This window comes from Poecilia reticulata, linkage group LG5 (genome assembly GCF_000633615.1).
Source record: "Poecilia reticulata strain Guanapo linkage group LG5, Guppy_female_1.0+MT, whole genome shotgun sequence".
In the NCBI taxonomy this organism is placed as follows: domain Eukaryota; kingdom Metazoa; phylum Chordata; class Actinopteri; order Cyprinodontiformes; family Poeciliidae; genus Poecilia; species Poecilia reticulata.
The window spans coordinates 23,385,832-23,407,973 of NC_024335.1; the positions used below are offsets into that span (position 1 = coordinate 23,385,832).

Sequence of the window (22,142 nt, forward strand, 5' to 3'; positions counted from 1 at the left end):
AACAGCTCCTAATAGGTCTTTCGTTGCTTTAACTACAGATACAAACCTGAAAAGTTGTTATAAGCAAAGAGAAGATCAAAACTAAGATGTTTTACCAGCTGTCAATAATGTAAAAAAAAAAACAAGCTGTCGTCATTGCATTATAATAACGCAATGACTATCATGCAAGGAAACGCTAGGACCTTCTTCCTGGCTTTGATTAATTATTTCTGACAGAGATTAAGTTCTGCAGAGGGCTGCAGGATAACAGAGGAAGCAGGGAGCTCAGGTTTTTCACATATTATCTGTCTTATAGATAATATGTCACAACATAGTGAAAGTTTTAAAAAATATGTAAAAAAAAAAAAAAAACATTTTATAAAAGTTACATACCTTCCGTTTGAACATTTCAACAAATAACAAGAAATTGTCATAACAGCTTTAGCTTTCCTTTAATGTAAAAGTCTATGGTGCAAATATGGAGATGCTACACAACATGAACCAGTACGACCAGACAGAGAAGAAGAGCCTTACACAAAATAATGTGCACATGTCTGTGAGTTGGACGTTTTAATTCACTTCTCCTAAATGAGATGTTATATTCAACCATCAATGAGTGTCTGGCTCCAGACCTCAGGATCTGGTGTCCTGCCAGGATGTCGAAGCTATAAAGAAGCCTGTAGATGAGCCGTCTTTTGACTCGGTTGTGTTGAACCAAGGAAATAAAAACACGCAGGACACCAGCCCCCAAGGACTGACGTTGGACACCACTGATCTGGACACACTGTGATATCCCACATGTGACCATATATGTGTCTAAGATGACGACTCGGTATTTGGAGTGACGGTGTGGTGAAGCACGAGGTGATCCCAGCCTACAGTCGTGAGCCTGTTGGAATCACCATGAAGCCAACACACACCTTTAGCAAAGTCCTGGTGTTGCCGATCTCTGAATCTGTAGGGAAAAAACACAGTTTGTTTATTGTCTGGTGCAAAACACAAGAGTTACTAAGTGAACTGAAAAGACTCACATTTCTTGCAGATCAGAGTTCATAACAGCAAGGGAGCAGTCGTCACTAACAGAGGCTAGCAAAGGGACACTAAGGTGGATAAAAAAATAAATAAATAAACTGTTGATTTATAAGGAGAAGAGGGGAAAGGAAACAGCAAAAAGTACATTTTGGTACATTAAATCTTTACCTATTTGTGGAGAAGGCCAGGCTGTTCACTCTGCGGCTGTGTATTTTTTTCACCCGTGCCGGTTCTGATCCCAGGAAATCTTTGACAGTCACATTGCCCAGCTTATCGCCTGAAAGAAAACGAGAGTGATAATGTGAAGAAGCAAGAAAAAGAAACAGGGAGGGAAGGAGAATTGATCTTCTGTCAGTCATCAATCTGCTGATGGACCTTACCAAAAGCAATAGTGCTTCTCTGGTGGGGGTGCCAAACAGCAGTAGTGGGAGAGCAACTGGGAAACTCGACATCTGCAACAAACAACAGAAGTACAGAGCATCACCTTTCACTGCAAAGCCGAGGTGTCAGGAAGGTATTCCAATTTAAGACAACATCCTGCAATAGTCTGCTTACCTATTCTTGAGGCTGGTTTATCTGGCTTCCTCCTGTCCCACATCAACACACGGCCATCCTGAGAAACGAGAAACGACACTGAAAACTCCTCAACTTGAAGGGTTTAGTTTTACAGTCGTTCATGTCGAATAAGTAAAACTGCTGGTACTAATTAAAATAATTTGTTCCATCTAATTTTCCCCATATTTCTTCTGCATTTGAGCAGCATCTTCTTTATCTAAGGAAACACCCTAGTAAACAGATTTTGAACGAAGAACTAACTTTTGATGAAAACCAAATTTTGTCAAACATAAAAGCTTGTTTAACTTAACTGTTAAGTTCTACTCCCGACTAAACTGGAATTGGCTTATTTAACACTGATCTGATCCAGGAATGGCAAGTCAGATATTAAGATTTTTTTATTTATTTATTTTTAAATGAATCAATATTTGGCCAGTAAACCAACAACTAACAGCATGTATGTCGATGCAGTTCAAACTAGAACAATCTATTAACCTTCAGGACATTTTTGTTTTCCTCCTTTGTGTGTCAGAATCTGTAGGTTGGCTTAAATAACTATGATTTCTCCTCGACACATTACTATAAATGAAACCACGACATTGAAAGGAATCCTACTTGGCCACAGGAGACGAAGAGAGACTCATCTGTAGGACTGCAGGTAACACAATTAACAGGCTGCGTGTGAACTGCAAGCAGAAAAACAAAGAAGGTCTAGACATTTGTTGTATTCAAACTACATTCTAGATTAATTCACTTTTAAACAGTTGATGAAATTTACTACAACCGTGTCAACTTGTGGTCTGAATAAAAAACAATTTGATTTCAACTTGGCATTGAGGTTTTTTGTTTTTGATTAAGTGGATTTTTAGATGTCCTCTTACCATTGTAGGTGGTGACGACTGTTTCCTGACTGAGGTCCCACACTTTAATTCTGTTTAAAAGATACAGGAATAAAATGGATGAATAGAAAACACAACAAAGAGGAAAGGAAAAAAAGTTAAGTTGATAAAAAGGCAAAATTAAAGTTTTGTTTTCTGATAATCATTCTTTTTTTTTTTTAAAGTCAGTCAAATTTTAAATTAAAAAAATAATTTGTTGGAAAAGTAGTTCATGACTAAAGTGGAGCCAAAATGATAACTTGTTTATCAATTTAAAAAAAATTTATCTCAGAAGTGCAGGTTGCTTCTCCCTCTTATCTCACACCACTAAATAAAATCAAGTACAACAAAATTCCCCTTTAAAGTCAACTAATTTATTAATAATGTGCAATTTAATCTCAAGTCTAAATTCAGCTATGATTTTCATATCATAGGTTATGAAAATGGAAGTTCAGAAACACTCATCAAATATGACTGAGGTATTTTGGAAATATGAACAGGCAAAAATACCATTTCTCTAGACATACAAAACCAGTTGAGACACACCCCAAAACCTTCCAGCTGTCATGGCAGGCAATAGTGGGTCTACAATGTATTGATGAAGCTGAATACCAACAAGTCAAACATCAAATATTTGATTTGTAATTGATACAAAAAAACAAAACATCTAGATATTACTTGTACTTCAAAATTCTGCTGCACTTGGTATCGGTCTATCACATAAAACCTGTTCAAGTTTGTGTTTTTAACATGACAAAATGCTAGAAAGCTCATAAACATCTTTATATATTTATCTACGACACATGCTTCCCTGTAAACGCGTCGCTCTATGCACCAGCCGGTGTCAAACTCCAGTCCTGAAGGGCCGCTGTCCTGCAGTTTTTAGATGTGCCACAGGTACAAAACACCTGAATCAAATGGCTTAATTACCTCCTCAGTTCTCCAGAGCCTTGCTAATGACYTAATTATTCTATTCAGGTGTGGTGCAGCAGAGGCACTTCTAAAAGTTGCAGGACACYGGCCCACGAGGACTGGAGTTTGACACCCCTGCGACTAGCGGAACAAGTCAGCGTCGGGCCGTGGGGCGGGGCCCATGACCAGGGCCCTCTCCTGTATCGCCTGCGCTGCTGGAAGCTGTTGAAGGGGGGATTGCGGTGCGGTGCGGTTTGGGCCTCGTGTCTCGTTGGATTTTTACCCAGGAAGCACATTGGCTAAACCGTGAGTCAAACAACCACTGGGACTGACTACTATATATTCCTTTGAGGGACAATAACTTTAACATTACATACACCTTTCTGAACAGGCGAGGGCGCACTTTCTCCGTTTATAATTAGACATTAAAGCAACTTGAAACCATTCCTCCCTCCCTGGCACCTCCAGACCCGTCAGGGCCGGGGGCAGCCGTCCCCCGTAAGCCCCCCCATAGCTCCGCACCTGGCTCTATGTGTGAACTACTCTCTAACCTGCAGTCCATGCTGCCAGTGACAGCACTGCTCTCTCCTGTGATGGGGCTCACAGTGGTGACAATGTGGTCATGCTCATATTTGGTGAAGCGATTCATCAACAGGCGCTCATCCTCTGCCAGTTCCCAGAGCTCCAGGGCACCTGCATAGAACAAATAACCCCCCCCCCAAAAAAACAAGTTTCATCCCAGTTTGAAGTCACCGTGGTTCAGCCAGGTTCTGTGAAGTTGGGCCTTACCCGAATCTGAGGCTACAGCCACTCCCTTTTCAGCCACCCACTGGACATCTGTGACCCCAGCCTCAGTCTGCACACCAGCTTTGCAAAACCCTTCGCTGGGGGCTTGCTCCGGTTCGCTGTAGATCCAAACGGATCCTTGCCAGTTTCTGCCAGAGAGGCTGGAGGCTCCCAGAAGCAGCGTGCCGTCTGTAGAGAAAAGCAAGCAACAAATATATTCAAAAAGGTCTTTCCGTTCCACATTATGTGAGCACAGATGTTCTTGAAAACTGTCGGCACATTGTAGTTGATCATAATTTATCATATGGATGTAGCAAAACTGCCGAACTGTAAACATGACGACCCAGCAAAACCACGTGTTATTCCTCCAGTGATCCCGGCTAGCTGCTCCTTACCTGCTCGGTACTGAGCCGCGCACAGGTGCTTCTCCATACAGGCAGGGGCGTTAGGAGGTATCTTCCACGGGTTTTCCTTAATCATGTTGGTGTCCACTGTACTTTTCATCCAAACTGCAGTGCTGGAGTCTTCACTCTCTACAACTGAGATGCTTTTACTTCTAAGCAGCTTCTGCAGCAGCTAGCTAGCGCCGATATAAAGACACCGCTCCTTTTGTCTCTGGTCTGCTTAAGGCGCCTATATAAATCAGTTTGTTCTAAAACGATAATAATGGCCCCGTTTTATAAAATATGGAGCTTAAAATTATCGTTTTCAAAATGAATGAAAAACTGGACAAACATAAAAGCAGCGGACACAAACTTCCTGCTTCCTCTACGTTTCTTCTTGTTAGATTCTTGGAACTATTTACGAGGTACTGCCATCTTCTGGTCGAATAAAATAAAATAAAATGTATGCATTTGGGAACTACTCTTAATTTAAATTGATCATTTAAAATAAAGCAAAGCAGAATAAAGTAAAAATCAAGAGAGGAGATGAATCATTTCTGTATTTCTGGAAATCCACTCTTGATTTTATGCACCCAATTAAGATTTTATGCACCCAATTAAGTTTCATACATTTCAGATTTATGAAACTTGACTTTTTTTCACTCAAAAACTTTGATTGCCTTAGATTCTAATGCCCAAAAGTAAAGACATGAAGCAAAAGCTTTTCAATAAAACTTTAGAAACTTTTTTCTGACAGTAATAATCATCACGTTTGTACGTGACATTTTTTAACCTTCAAGGAATATTGCCTTAGGATACACTTGCATTTTTTACATTTTAAAGATCAACTTTCAAAGGACAAACCTAAAACTATTTCTTACCCAAAAACAATATCTGCAAAGTTATTGAAAAAGACAAATTTTGGGTTTTTTGAGTCCTGGTTCTATGACATATTTTCATTTTGCGAGGCTTCAAAATAACATAAAAATATTTTTGCATAACAAAAAAACCTCTCTGTGCATTCCTCACTGCTAAAAGAATGTATGTAAACACCCTAACTCACAGATGGTAATATGATACAATTTAAAAGCTTTGTATTTTTCTGTGGTTCATACATGATTTAATAGGAATAATAAATAAATGCTGTTTAATTCATATTGATGATCCTGAAGCAATTAAAACAAAAAAAAATTGAATATTTAATGCTTAGATCATGTACTTGCAGAACTTTAATATAGTGAAGGATGAGGTTTTTATGCTAGTCATGGTAACAGTCAGAAAGAGGATAAACACTTTAAGAAACTATTATCAAAACAATAAAGGAACTGATAAATACAACTAAGGTGTGCTTTGACACACCAGCTATCATGTATAATTAATTATTCAAAAGTGAGACAAGGAAAATGCAATTATAAATTCTTACTAGAAATTATCTTATCACAATCAAGCACATGCTCATCTAACAAAATAATATTTATGAGATACATTTTACTCCTCTCCGTCTTATCCATACTCCAGTCTTTTAAACACTCCACTCCACTGCACTTGAGAATATGATACAGGTTTAACCCTTGTTGCCCATCAATCAGTGTTCAAGTACTGCTGAGACATATAGCCCAAAAGGAAGGATGGAGGTGTTGGAGTTTCTAAACAGGAAGCAATATTAGACGACTAACAGACAGGAGAAGAATTTTTTAATAAGACAACTTTGATGCACCCCACAAATAGAAGATGGAAAAGAAGACAGTTCTTTTCTTTACAAGAAGTCACTCAGCTTTTGCTGCAAGTTATTAATGAGACAAACAACAAAGGCGTAGATAGATACAATCTATGTAAACCGAATAGATTTTAATGGCGAGGTTAACCTGATCGAAAAACTTGAACTAACCGGAAGTCAGTTGAATATAGTTACCAGTAACGTGACAACTTATTTAATTTTTTTTTTATTTCCAACTTACCACAGATATGTTTTGTAATATATATGTAATTAAATCGTGTAGGACCTTTAGACGTTTTTCAAGTGTAAGACGATAAATATTAGGATAAACCCTCTTAATGTATTTGAATCGTTTTATTTTGAAAGCAAGTCAACGGAAGCGAGAATAGAATAGCCGTTAGCTTCACAGGTCTCACTGCCTGTCTAAAATCGATAGGTGATTGGCTTTCGAGCAGCTTAGGATTCTGTGGGTCTTGTTACCGTCCCCACCGAAGGTAAGGACGCAGGCGTGTCAGGGGGTTAGGCGAAATGATTTTCCGCTATGTGTCGTCGATACCATCTAATGGCAGCTCTTTTTTTTTTAAACTATTTAAAACGTTGCTCGTTCCAGCTGCAGCCTTTGTCTAAAGTGTTTGATATTTCAGGCCAGCCGTTGATTGTAGCTAACGTTAGCTGTCTGGAGGTCTGTACCTGTCCACGCTGAGTGACACTTGGCGGACAGCTGCTCCTACTGCTGCTGCTCAGTGGGTTAGCTGTCTGCTGATGTGGGCACTCTGGACCACAGCCAGCTGCTACGTGACATTATAGGATGGAGGGGGGGCTGTTACCTGGAGACAGACCTCTGACATCACTGCTATAGTCGGTCATTTAAGGTGAATTTAAACTGAATTTTAAATGGTGATAATCTCACTTTTCTTTTGAAATTAAGGACAGAAGAGCTCATTAAAAATGACAGTAATTTGTATAATTGACATCGTATAACGTATTTAAACAATCGTATACATTTCAAGCTTTATGGGGTAATGGTAGTTTTACTAGATATAAATATGCTTTATGGCCCTGTGCATGTAATGTTAATAGGCTGCTTGCAGATGCAGACAAAAGTGTCAGCGACCCTGTGAAAGATGTGAGGGGACAAAAAATAGCACAGCAGCATGATCTGACAGACAATTTTTGAAAAAGCCAAACTTTTTGAATATGGTACATTTATTGGTAAAAAGTGTTTTTGACAAAATTCCTATTGGCACAATTGTTGGTATCCCTTAGTCTTCACTTGCCCTCACCAGTATATAAGCACAGTGTACACATAAAAAAAAAAAATTAAGAGAACTGTGGAAAAAGCTCAATATTTTTTTGTCGTCCTTTTCAGATAGAGAAGTTTATATCTAATGTAGATTTATTAAAATAGAGTGATATATTTCATGCCTTTATTTCTTGTAATTTTGATGATTATGACTTACAGGTAATGAAAACCCAAAATTCAGTGTATCATAAAATGAGAATATTATGGGAAAAAAAGCTACGTTTGCTCAGCAAGAAGGTCTTGGGTTTGAATCCCAGTCCAGGGTCTTTCTGCATGGAGTTTGCATGTTTTCCCTGTGTATATGTGGGTTTTCTTCAGGTATTCTGGCTTCTTCCCACAGTACAAACACATGACTGTTCATTGGTCTCTCTAAATTATCTTTAGGTGTGAGTGTGTATGTGCTTGCTTGTTTGTCCCATCTCTCTCCGTGTTGCCCTGTGATGGATTGCTGACTTGTGCACCCCAACTTTCTCCCGAGAGAATGAACGAATGGATGGATGAAAAAGTTAAATATTGGACATATAGTGTCATATTCTAATTGGCTAATTAACTCAAAACTCCAGCAAAGGTTTCCTGATCATTGACAGATGTCCAGAAGACATCTTCCTCAAGGAGGATGAGTCATAGAGAAGGTTGCTAAAGAAGCTGGTTGTTCACATAGTGTTATATCCAAGTATATTCACAGAAAGTTTAGTGGAAAGCAATAGTGTGATAGTAAAAAATGTGTAACAAGCCTTGAGAAGATTGTCAAGCAAAAGCCATACTTTACTTTAATTTGAAATCAAGATCCCATTGTCTGGAATAAAGGTGGAGAGGTATGAAATCCTCATTGGTTGAAGGTCAGTCATGATTTGAGATGCAGTGTCATCTGCTGGTGTTAGTCCACTGTGTTTGCTGAAGTCCACAGTCGATGCAGCCATCGAAGAGAAAATGTCAGAGCACTTCATGCGTCCTACTGAGAAGCTAAATGAAGATGTTGATTTTATTTTCAAGAAGCACTAGGCAACGGTCTGCACTGACGAAGGAACTAAAACTAAGCTGATGCTATGACCATGATGTTCCTGCGTTTGATAGGGCAGGAAACCGGCCAATCAAAACCCAACAGAGAATCCATGGAGTAGTATTGTCAAGAAGAAGATGAGAGACAGCAAAACAAGCGATGCAGATGACCATCAAAGCAACATGGATTTCTATTTCACCTCAGCAGAATCGCAGACTGATCACATAACATGCTGCATTGGATGCGATCTGTGCACTCAAATATTGACTGCATAGAAATGCACATACTTTTCAGAAGGTTGACATTTCTGTTGAAAATATCTCTCGTTTTACTGATCTTCTGTAGCATTCTAATTTTCAGAGATTGAATTTTGGGTTCCCATTGTCAGTAAACCATAATCATCAAATTACAAGAAATAGTCTTTTTCACTTTGTATTTAATGAATCAATAAAACAAAAGTTTAGCTTTAAAAAAAAAAAAGAATATCAAATATTTTACCTTTTCACAATATTCAAACTTACTGAGTTGGTTTGAATATTGTCAATCTTTTCTTAAGTTTTGAACTAGAACAGCATAATATATTGAATTGCAATCCTCATCGCAGTTTCCGAGTGTGTGCTGATTTTAGTCAGATATTGCATTTCAAATGCCCATAATAAGTTTGACTGATGGTGCAGACTTTCAAAGCCTTTGATGTCCACAACTGATATTTTAATGGCCAAAATACTAATTTACTAAATAACCATTGTGTTCTCCACTTGATTCTTGTGATAAAAACATTGGACGGGCTCGCTCCTTTTCTTTTTAACTTCAGTGTTGTGTCCAAAATCATCAACTTTTGGAAGTAGTTTTGATTTGGGCTAATTTGTATCAATGAAATTTATTCTTATGATTGTTTGTAATTTGATCTCAGGTTTTAAGGTTTTGAGATCTGCAGAAAACGGTTACTGTCAACTCTGAATTTCTCATTCTTGTACAGAGCTGAGTTATGGTTATCGTTGCTTTTTATTGTCACTGCAATATTTTTTTTCAACTTCCACACACTTCCCATATAATGAAACCAGATGTTGAGTTTTATTTTATTTTTTTTGCTTGATGTTGGGGAACATGTACAAATGAATGTGGGAGCTCTTTTGCATGTATGCATCATCTTTCCTCTGGCTGTGCTTGTCAGCTTGCATCCATTGCATTTTCATAAAAAATGGTTTGAAGTTTCATTTCTAATAAAACATTTTCTACCACCAAAAGATCTTCTGCTTTCCTTTTTTAAGGGTCATTGTTACTATTTGTTGCAGGTAACCCTGTTGCTTTCCAGCATATTCATTTTGAAAATATTCATCTCTTCAATCATTGCATTTGAGAAAAAAACAGTCTGTTAGGTAAGGGAATACATTTTCTGATTAATATGAAAAGGGTAACAAAGACTTTCCTGTGATTTTCTTTTTTTTTTAAGGAGGCTTAATGATTATTTCTCCCATTTTTTTCTTGCAGTCTTTTAAATTTTTTCTTTGTATGTTTGAGACTGGCAGTTTGCAACACAGTTCCTTAAGATCCTATTTAAATTGGTTCTTTGTTCAACAGTTTCCATATTTAGAAAGGACATTAAACCTTTATTACACATAGGACTGAAAATGAGTGGAAAAAGAAACCAAAGTAAAAAAGAAAACTTTGAAAGGCCTTCAAACAAACCCCAAAATGGTGTTTGAAACTTAATGAAATCACTATTGGCTTCTTGAAAGTGCATTTTAAAGAACATTTCTGTCTTTTATTCTGTGATTCTAAAGGAGACCCCAGTGAATGAAAAAGTGGTGTAAAAAGTATCTACCCTCTTATAGATTTTTTTTCTGTTTATGCCTTTCTATCAAACCAAAATGTTTGAGATTTCCAAATAAACTTAAAGGTCAGACAAAGGTCAAATGAGTAAACCCAAAATACCATATATTGTTCTAACAGTGGATTAAGAAAAAAGCCACTTGACCCCATGTGACAAAGTAATTGTCCTTTAAGCCTAAACACTTTATCAATAGTTTCATTTCAGAGAGGATTTTGTGCCTGTTTGTTACTTGACTGACCCTTGTGTTCTCAGGGGTTCGTCATGGCCTTGAAAAGGAGACGGGCGACGTCCCCTTCTAGCAGTGTGAGTGGAGGAGATTTTGACGATAGCCAGACTTCGTTAGTGTCTTCAATTGGGAGAAAGAGGAGAAGGACCTCAAACATTCCGACTGTGGATCCTGTAATTTTACACATTTCAGTCGCTGTTTTTCTTTGAACTTTGAAAATTGTTGTACAACACAGATTTAAGGAAGGGGGGTTATAATGGTGAAGGGTGCTGATAATTTTCAGTGTTTTAAATGTTGCCTTTCCAGATTGCTGTGTGCCATGAGCTGTACAACACAATCAGAGATTACAAGGACGACCACGGCCGGATGCTGTGTGAGTTGTTCATCAGAGCACCCAAACGAAGGTGAGGACGAAGTTACCTATTAAAACTTTTACAGTGTAGTGTAGGTAAGAACACTGGATAGAGCAAATGTCACCTTTTTGACTCAGGAATCAGCCAGACTATTACCATGTGGTGTCTCAGCCCATTGACATGATGAAGATCCAGCAGAAATTAAAGATGGAGGAGTATGACGATGTCGATCAGCTAACCAGTGACTTCCAGCTTCTGTTCAACAATGCAAAGACTTATTATAAGGTGTGAACTCCCATAAAGCTACTATTACTAATAGTGGGCAGAGCTGAAAAACTAAATTCTCTTTTAATGAAAACAGTCGGACAGTCCTGAGTACAGAGCAGCCTGCAAGCTGTGGGACCTCTACCTCCGGACGAAGAATGAGTTTATTCAAAGGGGGGAATATGAAGATGACGATGACGATGGATACAATGCACAAGAAAACCCCGGAGGTTCCACTGAAGATGAGGTGACACTTACAGATCTGATTATTACCATGTATTTTTTTAAACAGGTGTATGTGCAACTCACTAATTATCAAGATGGTTCTATGAGTGAGAAAAAAAACACGAGTGCCTTTTAGGTAAGTAATACCACAGGAGGCAGAAAGCAGCCTGGGAGTGAGACTCAAATACTTTCACTTCGTTGGTCAGAAAGCAAGTCTTCATATCACGCAGTACTCCAATAAAAAAAACCCATTAAAGCTTGTGTTTTTTTAACCTGACAAAATATGGAAATGTCAAAGTGGTAGTAATATTTTGTCATCTACAGTATATGCTTCCAAACTGTATTTGGTTTTTTAATTTCTGGGCTTAATTGTCGTAATCAGAGTGCGTCAGCTTGTTTGAAAGAAGTTCTGGAGCAGCTCCTCGATGCTGTTGTGTCCTACACTGAGCCAAGTGGTCGCCTGGTCAGCGAGCTCTTCCAGAAGCTTCCGTCCAAAATGGTATAAGAAAAAAACAAACGTTTTTGATGGGAAGAAGGCATTAACATGTCTAAATCTAGTTTGATTTGCTGTTCTCTCTTTTTTATTTAGCAATATCCAGATTACTATGCTGTAATTAAAGAACCAATAGATCTGAAACTCATTGCTCAGAAAATCCAGGTACACTTATAGAGATCTAATAATTTCAGTGTTATGTGTTTATCTGATGTCTTACTTTATTTATCAACTAACAACAACAAAATCCTATCTAATATTTATCTTAGCTGGGCAATTATCGATGTGTCAGCGCCATGGCTAAAGATGTAGACCTGCTGGTGAAGAACGCCAAAACCTACAACGAGCCCGGTTCGCAGGTTTTCAAGGTAAGTCTTTAACCTGTAGCTTGAACGTAGCATGTTGCTGCTGGCATTTGACATAACCAGCTGTAATCTGCTATTGGGATGCAGGACGCTAACACTATTAAAAAGGTTTTTGCACAAAAGAAGTCCGAGATGGAACATGGAGAGCCAATCAAGTCCAGTATTCGCATCAGGTAGTAAAGTATCAACTCTTGAAATCACATTGGTGTTAACTTCTTAATTGAGTTCATCGGTTTATTATTTATTATTTTTTCTTTGATAGAAATAAAAGGTCCGTCCAGGGAGACCGGCTCTCAGCTATCACTATGGCTCTTCAGTATGAAAGTGATGAGGAGGGTATACTTTCTGGTATCTATTTATCTGATCAGATCGACGTGATGCTACTACACACTGATGTTCAATATTAAGCAGCGTGATAATCATTGTAATTGACATATATTTTGTTGTCTTCCTACATCTTATCAGGGACTGTCCACTATGATGAGGGTGAATCCGAAGCAGAGAGTATGACATCGAACATTGACATGAGCAACCCCATCTTCCAGCTTTACGAAGCTGTTCGGGGAGCCAGGAACAGTCAGGGCCAGCTGATCTCTGAGCCCTTCCTGCAGCTGCCCTCTAGGAAAGACTACCCCGATTATTACCAGCAGATCAGTCAGCCGGTCTGCCTGCATCAGATCAAGTATGACAAAACTGATACCGATCTGTTTTCATGTCTGCGTGTCTGTGCACGCATGTCACGTAAATGGGCCTGGAAAAGTCTTCAATTTGACCTCCGTATTTCCTGGATCTGAATGAGTGTAGAGAAAGAAAATAAGACTGTAGAAAAATATTTATATATCTAGACATTACCCTTCCCACTGTTTTGTAGTTTGTGCAACAAATATTTTGTCTTCTATGTTTCTTTGTCATCTACTGTATTTCTTTGCCCCATATGTCGGTGCCCATATTTCTTTTGCAGGAGCAAGATGAAGAACAATGAATATGAGAGTGTTGAGCATATTGACTCTGATCTGACGCTGATGTTTGAGAATGCCAAACGCTACAACGTTCCCCACTCCTCCATCTACAAACGTGCGCTCAAGCTTCAGCACATCCAGCAGGTCAGCTCAGCTTTTGTGGCTCATGGTTTTCATTCAGATGTGCTGGCTCAGCAGGAACATTGTCTCAGATGCTTTAGAATGATCTGCATTTTCAGATGTATTAGCTATGTTTTGCTTCAAAGATGTATTGTTTCAAATGAATTCAAACAGTACAGCATTAATGTCCCTTGAACTGGTCCAGGGTTTCCTTAGAAAACGTGCTGAGGCCGGTGGTAGGAACACTATGACAGTCGTTCAGCGACCTTTTGCAATGTGTCTCGTCAAAAAAGTTGATTAGAAACATTATTGTTTTCCTTCCACTTCACAAATACGTTGTCTGTCTTATCAAACCCCAATAAATGGCAATGAAATTTGAGGTTGTAATGTGAGAAAATGTGAAAAGGTTCAAAGAGCATAAATGTTTTTTTTTTTTACAAGTCAGTGTATCTCAATATGTTTCCTCACTAGATGAAGAGAAAGGAGCTTTTGCAGAGAACCGATGATGACGGCGACAGCATGCTCTCCTCGGCCACATCCGACACCAGCAGCACGAAAAGAAAAAGGTACACTTTGACTCTAAAACATTCAACCCTGCACCTATTTTTGTGGAACTGACCTTCGTTCCTCACTGTTACCTTTTTTGGTTTGCAGCCACAAGAAAAACACAAAGAAAAATCGAATGAAAGCCCTCCTAGCCTCTGTTACTGAAGCCAGAGAGGCCGGGACCAGCCGGAGACTCTGTGACCTCTTCATGGTGAAGCCATCTAAGAAGGACTACCCTGATTACTACAAAGTTATCCTGGAACCAATGGACCTCAGGACCATCGACTACAACATCCGCTCAGACAAGTACATGACTGAGGATGCAATGGTGGAGGATATGAAGCTGATGTTCCGCAATGCCAGGCATTACAATGAAGAAGGCTCCCAGGTAACATTTAGCTTGTATCTGACTTCCATTGTTTCTCTTTCAGTAGTTCTAGTTGGTTCTTATTTTTAAAAATGCCAAAAACACTAAGAGCACATTTGTTTTCCTGTTCTCATCAGCATAATTTAAAAAATACCACTAAAGTGCAATCCACACCACAGACTCCCTTCTCTGTTTGTGTAGGTCTACAATGATGCAGACATTCTTGAGAAGATCATGGAAGACAGACGCAGAGATCTTGGGCCAGCAACAGATGACGATGATATTATGTCTCCAAAGTTAAAAATAAGTATGTCTTTCAGTCTTTTTGGTATGAAGTAATCCATTGATTTTACATTTGAATAAATATTCACACCCATCTGCTTTTTTATTTTTTTTTATTCCAGGAAAGAATAGCCTCTCTCTGAAAAAGTCCAAGTACCTGACACCCTTGCAGCAGAAACTGAATGAGCTTTACGAAGCTGTAAAGAACTACACGGATAAGCGAGGCCGTCGCCTCAGCACGATCTTCCTGCGGCTTCCATCTCGTGCCGAGCTGCCCGATTACTACATCGCCATCAAGAAGCCTGTAGACATGGAGAAGATCAAGAGCCACATGCTGGCTAACAAGTACCAGGACGTGGACGCGCTGGTCGAAGACCTGGTGCTCATGTTCAACAATGCGTGCACCTACAACGAGCCCGAATCTCTGATTTACCGGGACGCTCTGCTGCTGCACAAGGTGCTGTTGGAGACGAGGCGGGAACTGGAAGGAGGAGAGGACAATCACGTTCCCGACGTGCCCCGCCTCATCCAGGAACTCATCCGGAGTCTCTTTGTTTCTGTGCTCGGTCATCAAGACGACGAAGGGCGTTGCTACAGCGATTCTCTCGCAGAGATTCCTGCTGCAGATCCCACCAACCCAGAGAAGCCGGCGCTCAATTTCGATATTGTCAGGAAAAATGTGGAGAGGGGCCGGTACAAGAGGCTGGATGTGTTTCAGGACCACATGTTTGAAGTTCTGGAAAAGGCCAGACGATTAAATAGGTCAGGTATTGTTGCAAGTGCACTATTTTGTGTTTTAAAGGAAAACCCAAAGCTAGTTTTATACCGTGCATTCGTTACAGGACTGACTCGGAGATCTTTGAGGATGCAGTGGAGCTGCAGCAGTTTTTCATTCGCATCAGAGATGAGCTGTGCAAAAACGGAGAGATCCTGATGTCCCCCGCCCTCAGCTACACTTCGAAGCACTTGCACAGCGATGTGGAAAAAGAAAAGAAGGAAAAGCTTCCCAAAGAGATTGAGGAGGACAAAATTAAGAGAGAAGAGGAGAAAAGGGGTATGCGCTGAAACATCATCCGGTTCTTCAGTATCACTATGAAAACTTTCAGGACGTTTTGCTGTTTTAATTAAAACTTTTTCTTTTTTTTTTCTTCGCAGAGGCAGAGAAGAGAGAGGGCACTGTTGGAGGCTCGTGGCAGGTTCAGCGTACGTACAGTCAGGACTGCAGCTTCAAGGACAGCATGTACCACGTGGGAGACTATGTTTATGTGGAGCCTGCAGAGCCTAACCTCCAGCCACATATCATTTACATTGAACGCCTTTGGGAAGATGATACAGGCAAGTCTCATCATATTATAAAACATAAAAGCAAATCTTAATGTCATCATTTTTTCCCCCCTTTTCCTCTTTTGTTTTCACTGTATTGTGAAAGGTATTGGCAATACGGTGTAAAGTATTATTTTAAATCGCAATTATTATTGCAATATCAACCTGTGCAAAATCACAGTTACAAAAGACTGCCTGAATGAAATACTTGACATAGTGTAAAATTCATGCATTGATTCAAACTCTGCTTGTTCTTAGGATTCCAGCTTGTTAAATTTGAAAAAAATGTTCTCACTACTTAGTATTTGTCTCTCAATCTTTAGGGATTCGTGAAAAAAAAGTGAAAGCAAATGTAAGCAAGAAAAAATTGATAAGCATGTCACATGTTTTGGGGAATTTTCCAAATTTCCCAAAAATACACTTCTGAATTTCAAAAATTCCTATAAACACATTTCTGAACTCTGTGGAAAGCCTTCCCAGAAGAGATGAAGCTGTATTGGCTGTGAAGTGTGGGAAAGCTCAAAATTAAAATCTGTAATTTTGAGTGGAGTTTCTTTATCTTAATATATTTGTCATTATATAGTTTCATGCACCTTAAATCCATCCTTGTTTTAACATGTTTAAAGCTGATCTATGCCTCTCTCTCCAACCTCCGAAACACACAGGGGAGAAGTGGCTGTACGGCTGCTGGTTCTACAGGCCAAACGAAACATTTCATCTAGCAACAAGAAAATTCTTGGAGAAAGAAGTCTTCAAGAGCGATTATTACAACAAAGCTCCTATCAGCAAAATTCTGGGGAAGTGTGTGGTCATGTTTGTGAAGGTATACGTTTGCTGTGTCAATCTGCATTTAATTAATGTTGAGAATTTCTTTTGTCTTTTTGAGTTTTCACTGAACATGCTTGTGATTAAAGGAGTACTTCAAGCTTTCCCCAGAAGGATTCAGGCAGGAGGATGTCTACGTCTGCGAGTCTCGCTACTCGGCCAAGTCGAAGTCCTTTAAGAAGATCAAGATGTGGGCCATGCCCCTCAGCTCGGTTCGATTTGTTCCCAGAGATGTCCCCCTGCCAGTGGTGCGAGTTGCTTCTATGTTTGTCACCAAGCAAGATGACAAGCCACCAGAGGTTGTAGAAGAAAGCAAAACGACTGATGGTATTATAGACAAAGTAAGTAGCGGCTTTGTAGTTCAGGTGAAAACGATCAGTTTATTTTTATTTTTTTACATCAGGACCATTTAATGTTCACAGGAGAGGGAGGATGTTCCACTGGATGTGACCAACGGAGAACCAGGCTGTCAGTACTACGAGCAACTCTGTTACAACAACCTGTGGCTGAAAGTGGGAGACTGCGTGTACATTGCTTCTCATGGGCTGGTGCGCCACCGAGTGGGCAGGTAGAGTAAAATAATTAAAAAATAAGGATGATGTTTCTCTGCCGGCAAAGCCAGAGTATGCTTTATAGTTAAAAAGGTTCAGTTGTCACTAATTGCTGAGAAACACAGTGCCGCAAAAAAGGTTTTTCAGCACTGTGTGTTAAAGGCAGACAATCTTAGCAAATAGAAAATGCTGTTTTCATATATGTATAAAGAATAAAAGCTACCAAAAACAACCTGTCCCTTTGTGAAAATCTACTCTGTCTCCTTGGCATCAGAAATTGACAGCAATTAACCTGATTATTGCCCATACTTGTAGAATCAAAAAAATCCTTTAAAACGAAGCCATCTGACAGAAAGGTCTCTGAAGGTTTCTTTTTCTTATTTCCAGAATTGAGAAAATGTGGATGCGAGATGAAGCAGGCTACTTCTTTGGCCCCATCTTTATCCATCCTGAAGAGACGGAGCACGAACCGACTAAGATGTTCTACAAGAAGGAAATGTTCTTAAGCAACTTGGAGGAGGCTTGTCCCATGACCTGCATCATAGGTACCCTTTTAATGTGCAAGGAATTCAAATCAACATGTAATGCCCTACAGCCAATGAAGCAAAGATGATCAGAGCCGTTAAATAACTTTTGATTGCACAGGAAAGTGCGTTGTGGCATCATTCAAAGAATACTTGTCCTGTCGGCCCACTGAAGTGCCTGAAGAAAACGTTCTTCTCTGTGAGAGTCGCTACATCGAGAGTGAAAAGCAAATGAAGAAGTTCAAGGGACTTAAGCGTTTTTCCCTCTCTGGGAAGGTGGTAGAAGATGAAATCTACTATTTCAGGTAAAGAGCTGCTATTAAATATTTAAATTGATGTTTCAGGCAGAAAGAAGTGACAAGATGTTTACTTAATGACAAGTAAGTGTGAAACTCCTGTCCAGAACCGTTAGGTCCAGCTTTACAGCCAAGGTGGCACCAATTTTTCTATACATATTTGTTGTTATTTGTCTTTATTCTTTTTTTATTAAGACAAAACTTGCAGATGTGTACTCTAATTTAAAAAAATTATAAGATTGAAAAAAGAAAAGTGAGTTATGAAAGGTGTGTCAGAGTGATGAAGTGAGTTTTGTTCGTTTTCCGTTGTCAGGAAGCTGATAGTTCCCCAGAAAGAACCATCTCCTCTGCTGGACAGGAAAATTGAGGAACTTGAAGCTAAGTTTGCTGATATGACTGATGAAGAGCTGGAAGATCTTGGGGATGATGATGGGGAGCTGGGGGATCATTCCCTTCCTCAGATGCAATCCTCCATGAACAGTGACATGGACATGATGTCATACACCCCTCCACAGGTCAGGGAGACTGTATTTGATTGAATAGTGGTGGATTGCTTGTCTTTCAAAACCTGCACATTGTTAGATCTTGTATTTGCATGTCTGGTTACAGTCGACTCCTAAATCCATGAAGGGGCTTGCAAAGAAAGAAGCTTCGAAGCGGAAAATCAACATGAGTGGCTACATCCTGTTCAGTAGCGAGATGCGAGCGGTCATCAAAGCTCAGCACCCGGACTTCTCCTTTGGGGATTTGAGCCGTCTTGTTGGCACAGAGTGGAGGAACCTGGACAGCTCCAGGAAAGCAGAATATGAAGGTAAGAAATTATTATTGTCCAAAATTATTCATTTTGGACATTTTGCAGATGCATTCATGGGCGTTAAACTTTTTCACATTTTGTCATATCAGTACTGAAAACTTCAGTGTATTCCTGTGAGTACTTTTGCATTGACTTTGAACTTTTAACCTCTTTGTTCTGCAGAGCGAGCAGCTAAAGTGGCCGAACAACAGGAGCGCGAGAGGGGCCATCATCAGACGTCCCCAAGAGCAGGTACCCCAGTAGGGGCCCTGATGGGGGTAGTGCCTGCCCCAACCCCCATGGGGATACTAAATCCCAGCATGACGCCTGTGTCAGGTAACCCCTCATGGATGCAGATGGATGCCCACTGTCCCCTAAAAGACGGGAATGAGAAGCTAAACTGCTAACGTCTCCTGCTTGTTTGTGTCTTTACCACCTCTTGTCAGTGTGTTGTGGTTTAATTTTACATTGGCTCCAGCGTTATACCACTTCATTACATGCAAGTGGTAACATACATAATATTAATTATGTTTCAACCTGGCTTCATTGTAATGCATGTGCTTCACATAGTTTTCCTTTTCTGTTTGCATTTTGTTGTCATTACAGCTTGATCACCAAGTTGACAGCTTATCAGCTTGTTAATGCATGCTTGGTAGTGAGTGCATGTTTGACTGATGCATGTTGTTGTCTTGTTGTTGACACTGTCCCCTCCTGAGAAGGTGTGATGGGTGTATATAGGACAGCTAAGATGGACCAATTTGAAGGCATGGTTAGTTTGGCTGGTATACCGCCACATCACATGGGGATGCCTGTCTTTCCCCAACGTCTCCTGCCCGTTATGCCTGGGTTCCGTGGAATGCCGTCCTTCGGTAAGAGTGCCGTCATAGCCACCCCTCCATTTGCCACGCAGTTGCTTCCTGTCTACCAATCTGACTCGCTGGAGGGGCTACCTGTGTCACTAGGCTGAGATTCCCTCTTTGATGACTTGTCGGTCTCATTTTGAGGTTGGGTCATTATTCAGCATTTATTTATTTATTTATTTATTTATTTATTTATTTATTTATTTATTTATTTATTTTAGGTAAAAACAAATCAGTTTTAGCTGGACAACCAAAATGTGCACCTGCCAAAGATCACTTCTTATGAGGTCAGGTTTATTTGTGTAGCACACTTCTGCAACAAGACGTTGTATAATTATAATTTCTGTGTTTTAAGTCAAATCAAAACAATCGTAGTTCATTTATAATGTGTTCTGAATTGGTATTGGAAGTAATAGGCGTCCTCCAATGTGAGATGATGCTTATGGTGTTGAATATCCTCACAGGTGTTAACGGCCTGGGAATTGGATCAGCAGCAGGAAACATGCATGGATCGCAGGTAATCGTTTTGGGTCTGTCATAGCGATTGAAAAAAACAATATTTTTAAAGCCTGTTGATCTGGTGTACATCTGCTTTTAGAAGGTGGCAGTAAGAGTATTGTACATTTTATATTATACGGTTTACCAAGCTACTCTCATGTTTATACTTGTAAGTTGTTTCTATCATGTATTTTTTGATACGGGCTGCACGACGTCAGGAAAACATGTAGTTTCGAACCTGTGAATATTGTGGCTGAATACTGCGATGACTGTATCACTTAAAATGAACAAACATTGTTTTGACTCATTTCTTCCTGTTTCTTCATTGCAAATTCCCCACTATATTCTGTGAACTTTAGCATCTTAGCCACTAAAATGTAAATCTGAGGTAGTTACACAGTTACAGACCATCCAACTGGCCACATATAGTATAGGCATGCGCAATGTGACTTGAAATATCCAACTAAATATTGCATCCAAGCAGTTCTTTACAAGAGTAATACTGCAAACCTAGAAGATTGTGAATCAGTATGTTGTGCTGCTTTAATTTCCAGATTTTTATTCATAAGAAAATATTGAAAACCAAGTATTCCTTTGCTTCCACTTTATAATTATGTGTTTTTCTGTCTCATAAAAACCCAGTAAAATGCATTGAGGTTTGTGGTTGTGATGTAACAAAACGTATTATTCATATTCAAGGAATACGAGTGTTTTTGGAAGGCACAGTGCGTATAACAGTGCGTATCCTTCATTTGTTTGCATTAGGTGGGTTTGGGCTCTGGACAGCAGGCTCCGCCTCCATACCCGGGACAAAGCCATCTGGGCCAACCAGCTCTCCACCAGCCCTCCACTCCAGTGTTTGTGTCTCCCCCTGCCAAATCTCAGCGGCTGCTGCACTCAGAGGCCTACCTCAAATACATCGAGGGTCTCAATGCAGAATCTTCCACTGTCAGCAAATGGGACCACGCTCTCACAGGTACTTTTTAAAAGATGTTGATGGTCGATGTTTAAAAATACCTTTAGTAGTGAAGGCGAAAGCCATCATGTGATCCCTTCCTGTACACACTGCACACATAAAAATTCAGATTTTGAATGTTTGACCTCTAATTGGATTCATATTTATTTTTCATATTTTGTGATGGGTCGGTAAAGTAATTTCTGTATTCCTCTTCCATGCTTTTCCTGTTTTCAGTAAAAAAACAAGACGTGCGCCTGACAAAAGAGCAAGAAAGCAGACTACCGTCCCACTGGTTGAAGAGCAAAGGGGCCCACAAGACCATGGCAGATGCACTTTGGCGGCTTCGTGACCTGATGATGCGCGACACCCTTAACATCCGTCAGATGCACAACCAGTAGCATGTGGATGTTGTGAGCCTCTGTTCCTAAAACTGTGTAACAGAAGGAGGTTTAAGCTCACTAAAACTCTTTGTTATAAAAAAGTAATGTTTGTGTTCATAACATATGCCTTCTGTGTTGAAGCTGCTTTGTTGTTTTTCATTTTGTATTTCATTTCATTCAAAGTATATCATGAATACTGTTCATCTGTGATGAAGGTTATCATGCCATAATTTCACAATAAAATTGTGAGGAGTTCAGACTGGATTTTAATTTACAACACTAGTAAATTAAATAATACAAGTATTATTATTTTTGCTGCAGCTTAATATAATTATCAGTATTGATGTCTGTGACCAAGTCAGCTTTATTTTCTATCTCTTTTACATGAATGATTTTCTTTTTTATGTGGATATTTTGTGTATTATGGTAGTTTCAGACTGTAAAGGTCAAAATACTTTTACTGGGCTTACTGCGTCACAATTTAGGTGAGATTAGACACTTTTAAATCATCAAATTAATAAGCAGAACTCGGTACTATAAGCAAAGGAGAGGAAA

The 22,142-nt window shown here is 39.5% G+C and overlaps 2 protein-coding genes across 5 annotated transcripts; one reads left to right on the plus strand and one right to left on the minus strand.

The window, feature by feature from the left end:
- Nucleotides 1-406: 406 nt before the first annotated feature.
- On the minus strand, nucleotides 407-4,930 carry wdr77 (WD repeat domain 77). The gene is made up of 10 exons (XM_008409830.2): nucleotides 4,538-4,930; nucleotides 4,146-4,331; nucleotides 3,908-4,049; nucleotides 2,448-2,497; nucleotides 2,182-2,252; nucleotides 1,567-1,624; nucleotides 1,392-1,463; nucleotides 1,180-1,288; nucleotides 1,011-1,079; nucleotides 407-934 (listed from the first exon to the last, which is right to left on the minus strand). The coding sequence occupies exons 1-10, from the start codon at nucleotides 4,644-4,646 to the stop codon at nucleotides 796-798; spliced, it is 1,005 nt and encodes a 334-aa protein (XP_008408052.1). The 5' UTR covers nucleotides 4,647-4,930; the 3' UTR covers nucleotides 407-795.
- Nucleotides 4,931-6,630: 1,700 nt separating this feature from the next.
- LOC103465207 (protein polybromo-1) lies at nucleotides 6,631-21,844 on the plus strand. Of its 4 annotated transcripts, none has more exons than XM_008409831.2 (30): nucleotides 6,631-6,736; nucleotides 10,632-10,778; nucleotides 10,912-11,009; nucleotides 11,096-11,243; nucleotides 11,320-11,469; nucleotides 11,830-11,946; nucleotides 12,037-12,105; nucleotides 12,210-12,308; nucleotides 12,393-12,478; nucleotides 12,568-12,653; nucleotides 12,771-12,987; nucleotides 13,267-13,408; nucleotides 13,856-13,950; nucleotides 14,039-14,318; nucleotides 14,499-14,604; nucleotides 14,702-15,341; nucleotides 15,422-15,633; nucleotides 15,735-15,914; nucleotides 16,568-16,725; nucleotides 16,817-17,068; nucleotides 17,150-17,295; nucleotides 17,666-17,823; nucleotides 17,924-18,107; nucleotides 18,412-18,613; nucleotides 18,708-18,909; nucleotides 19,075-19,227; nucleotides 19,611-19,760; nucleotides 20,216-20,268; nucleotides 21,015-21,225; nucleotides 21,442-21,844. In XM_008409831.2, the coding sequence occupies exons 2-30, from the start codon at nucleotides 10,641-10,643 to the stop codon at nucleotides 21,603-21,605; spliced, it is 4,896 nt and encodes a 1,631-aa protein (XP_008408053.1). In that variant the 5' UTR covers nucleotides 6,631-6,736; nucleotides 10,632-10,640; the 3' UTR covers nucleotides 21,606-21,844. The 4 variants fall into 4 exon arrangements, with proteins under 4 accessions (XP_008408053.1, XP_008408056.1, XP_008408057.1 ...); XM_008409834.2 differs by having other exon boundaries at nucleotides 10,632-10,682; XM_008409835.2 differs by lacking the exon at nucleotides 19,611-19,760.
- Nucleotides 21,845-22,142: the final 298 nt, after the last annotated feature.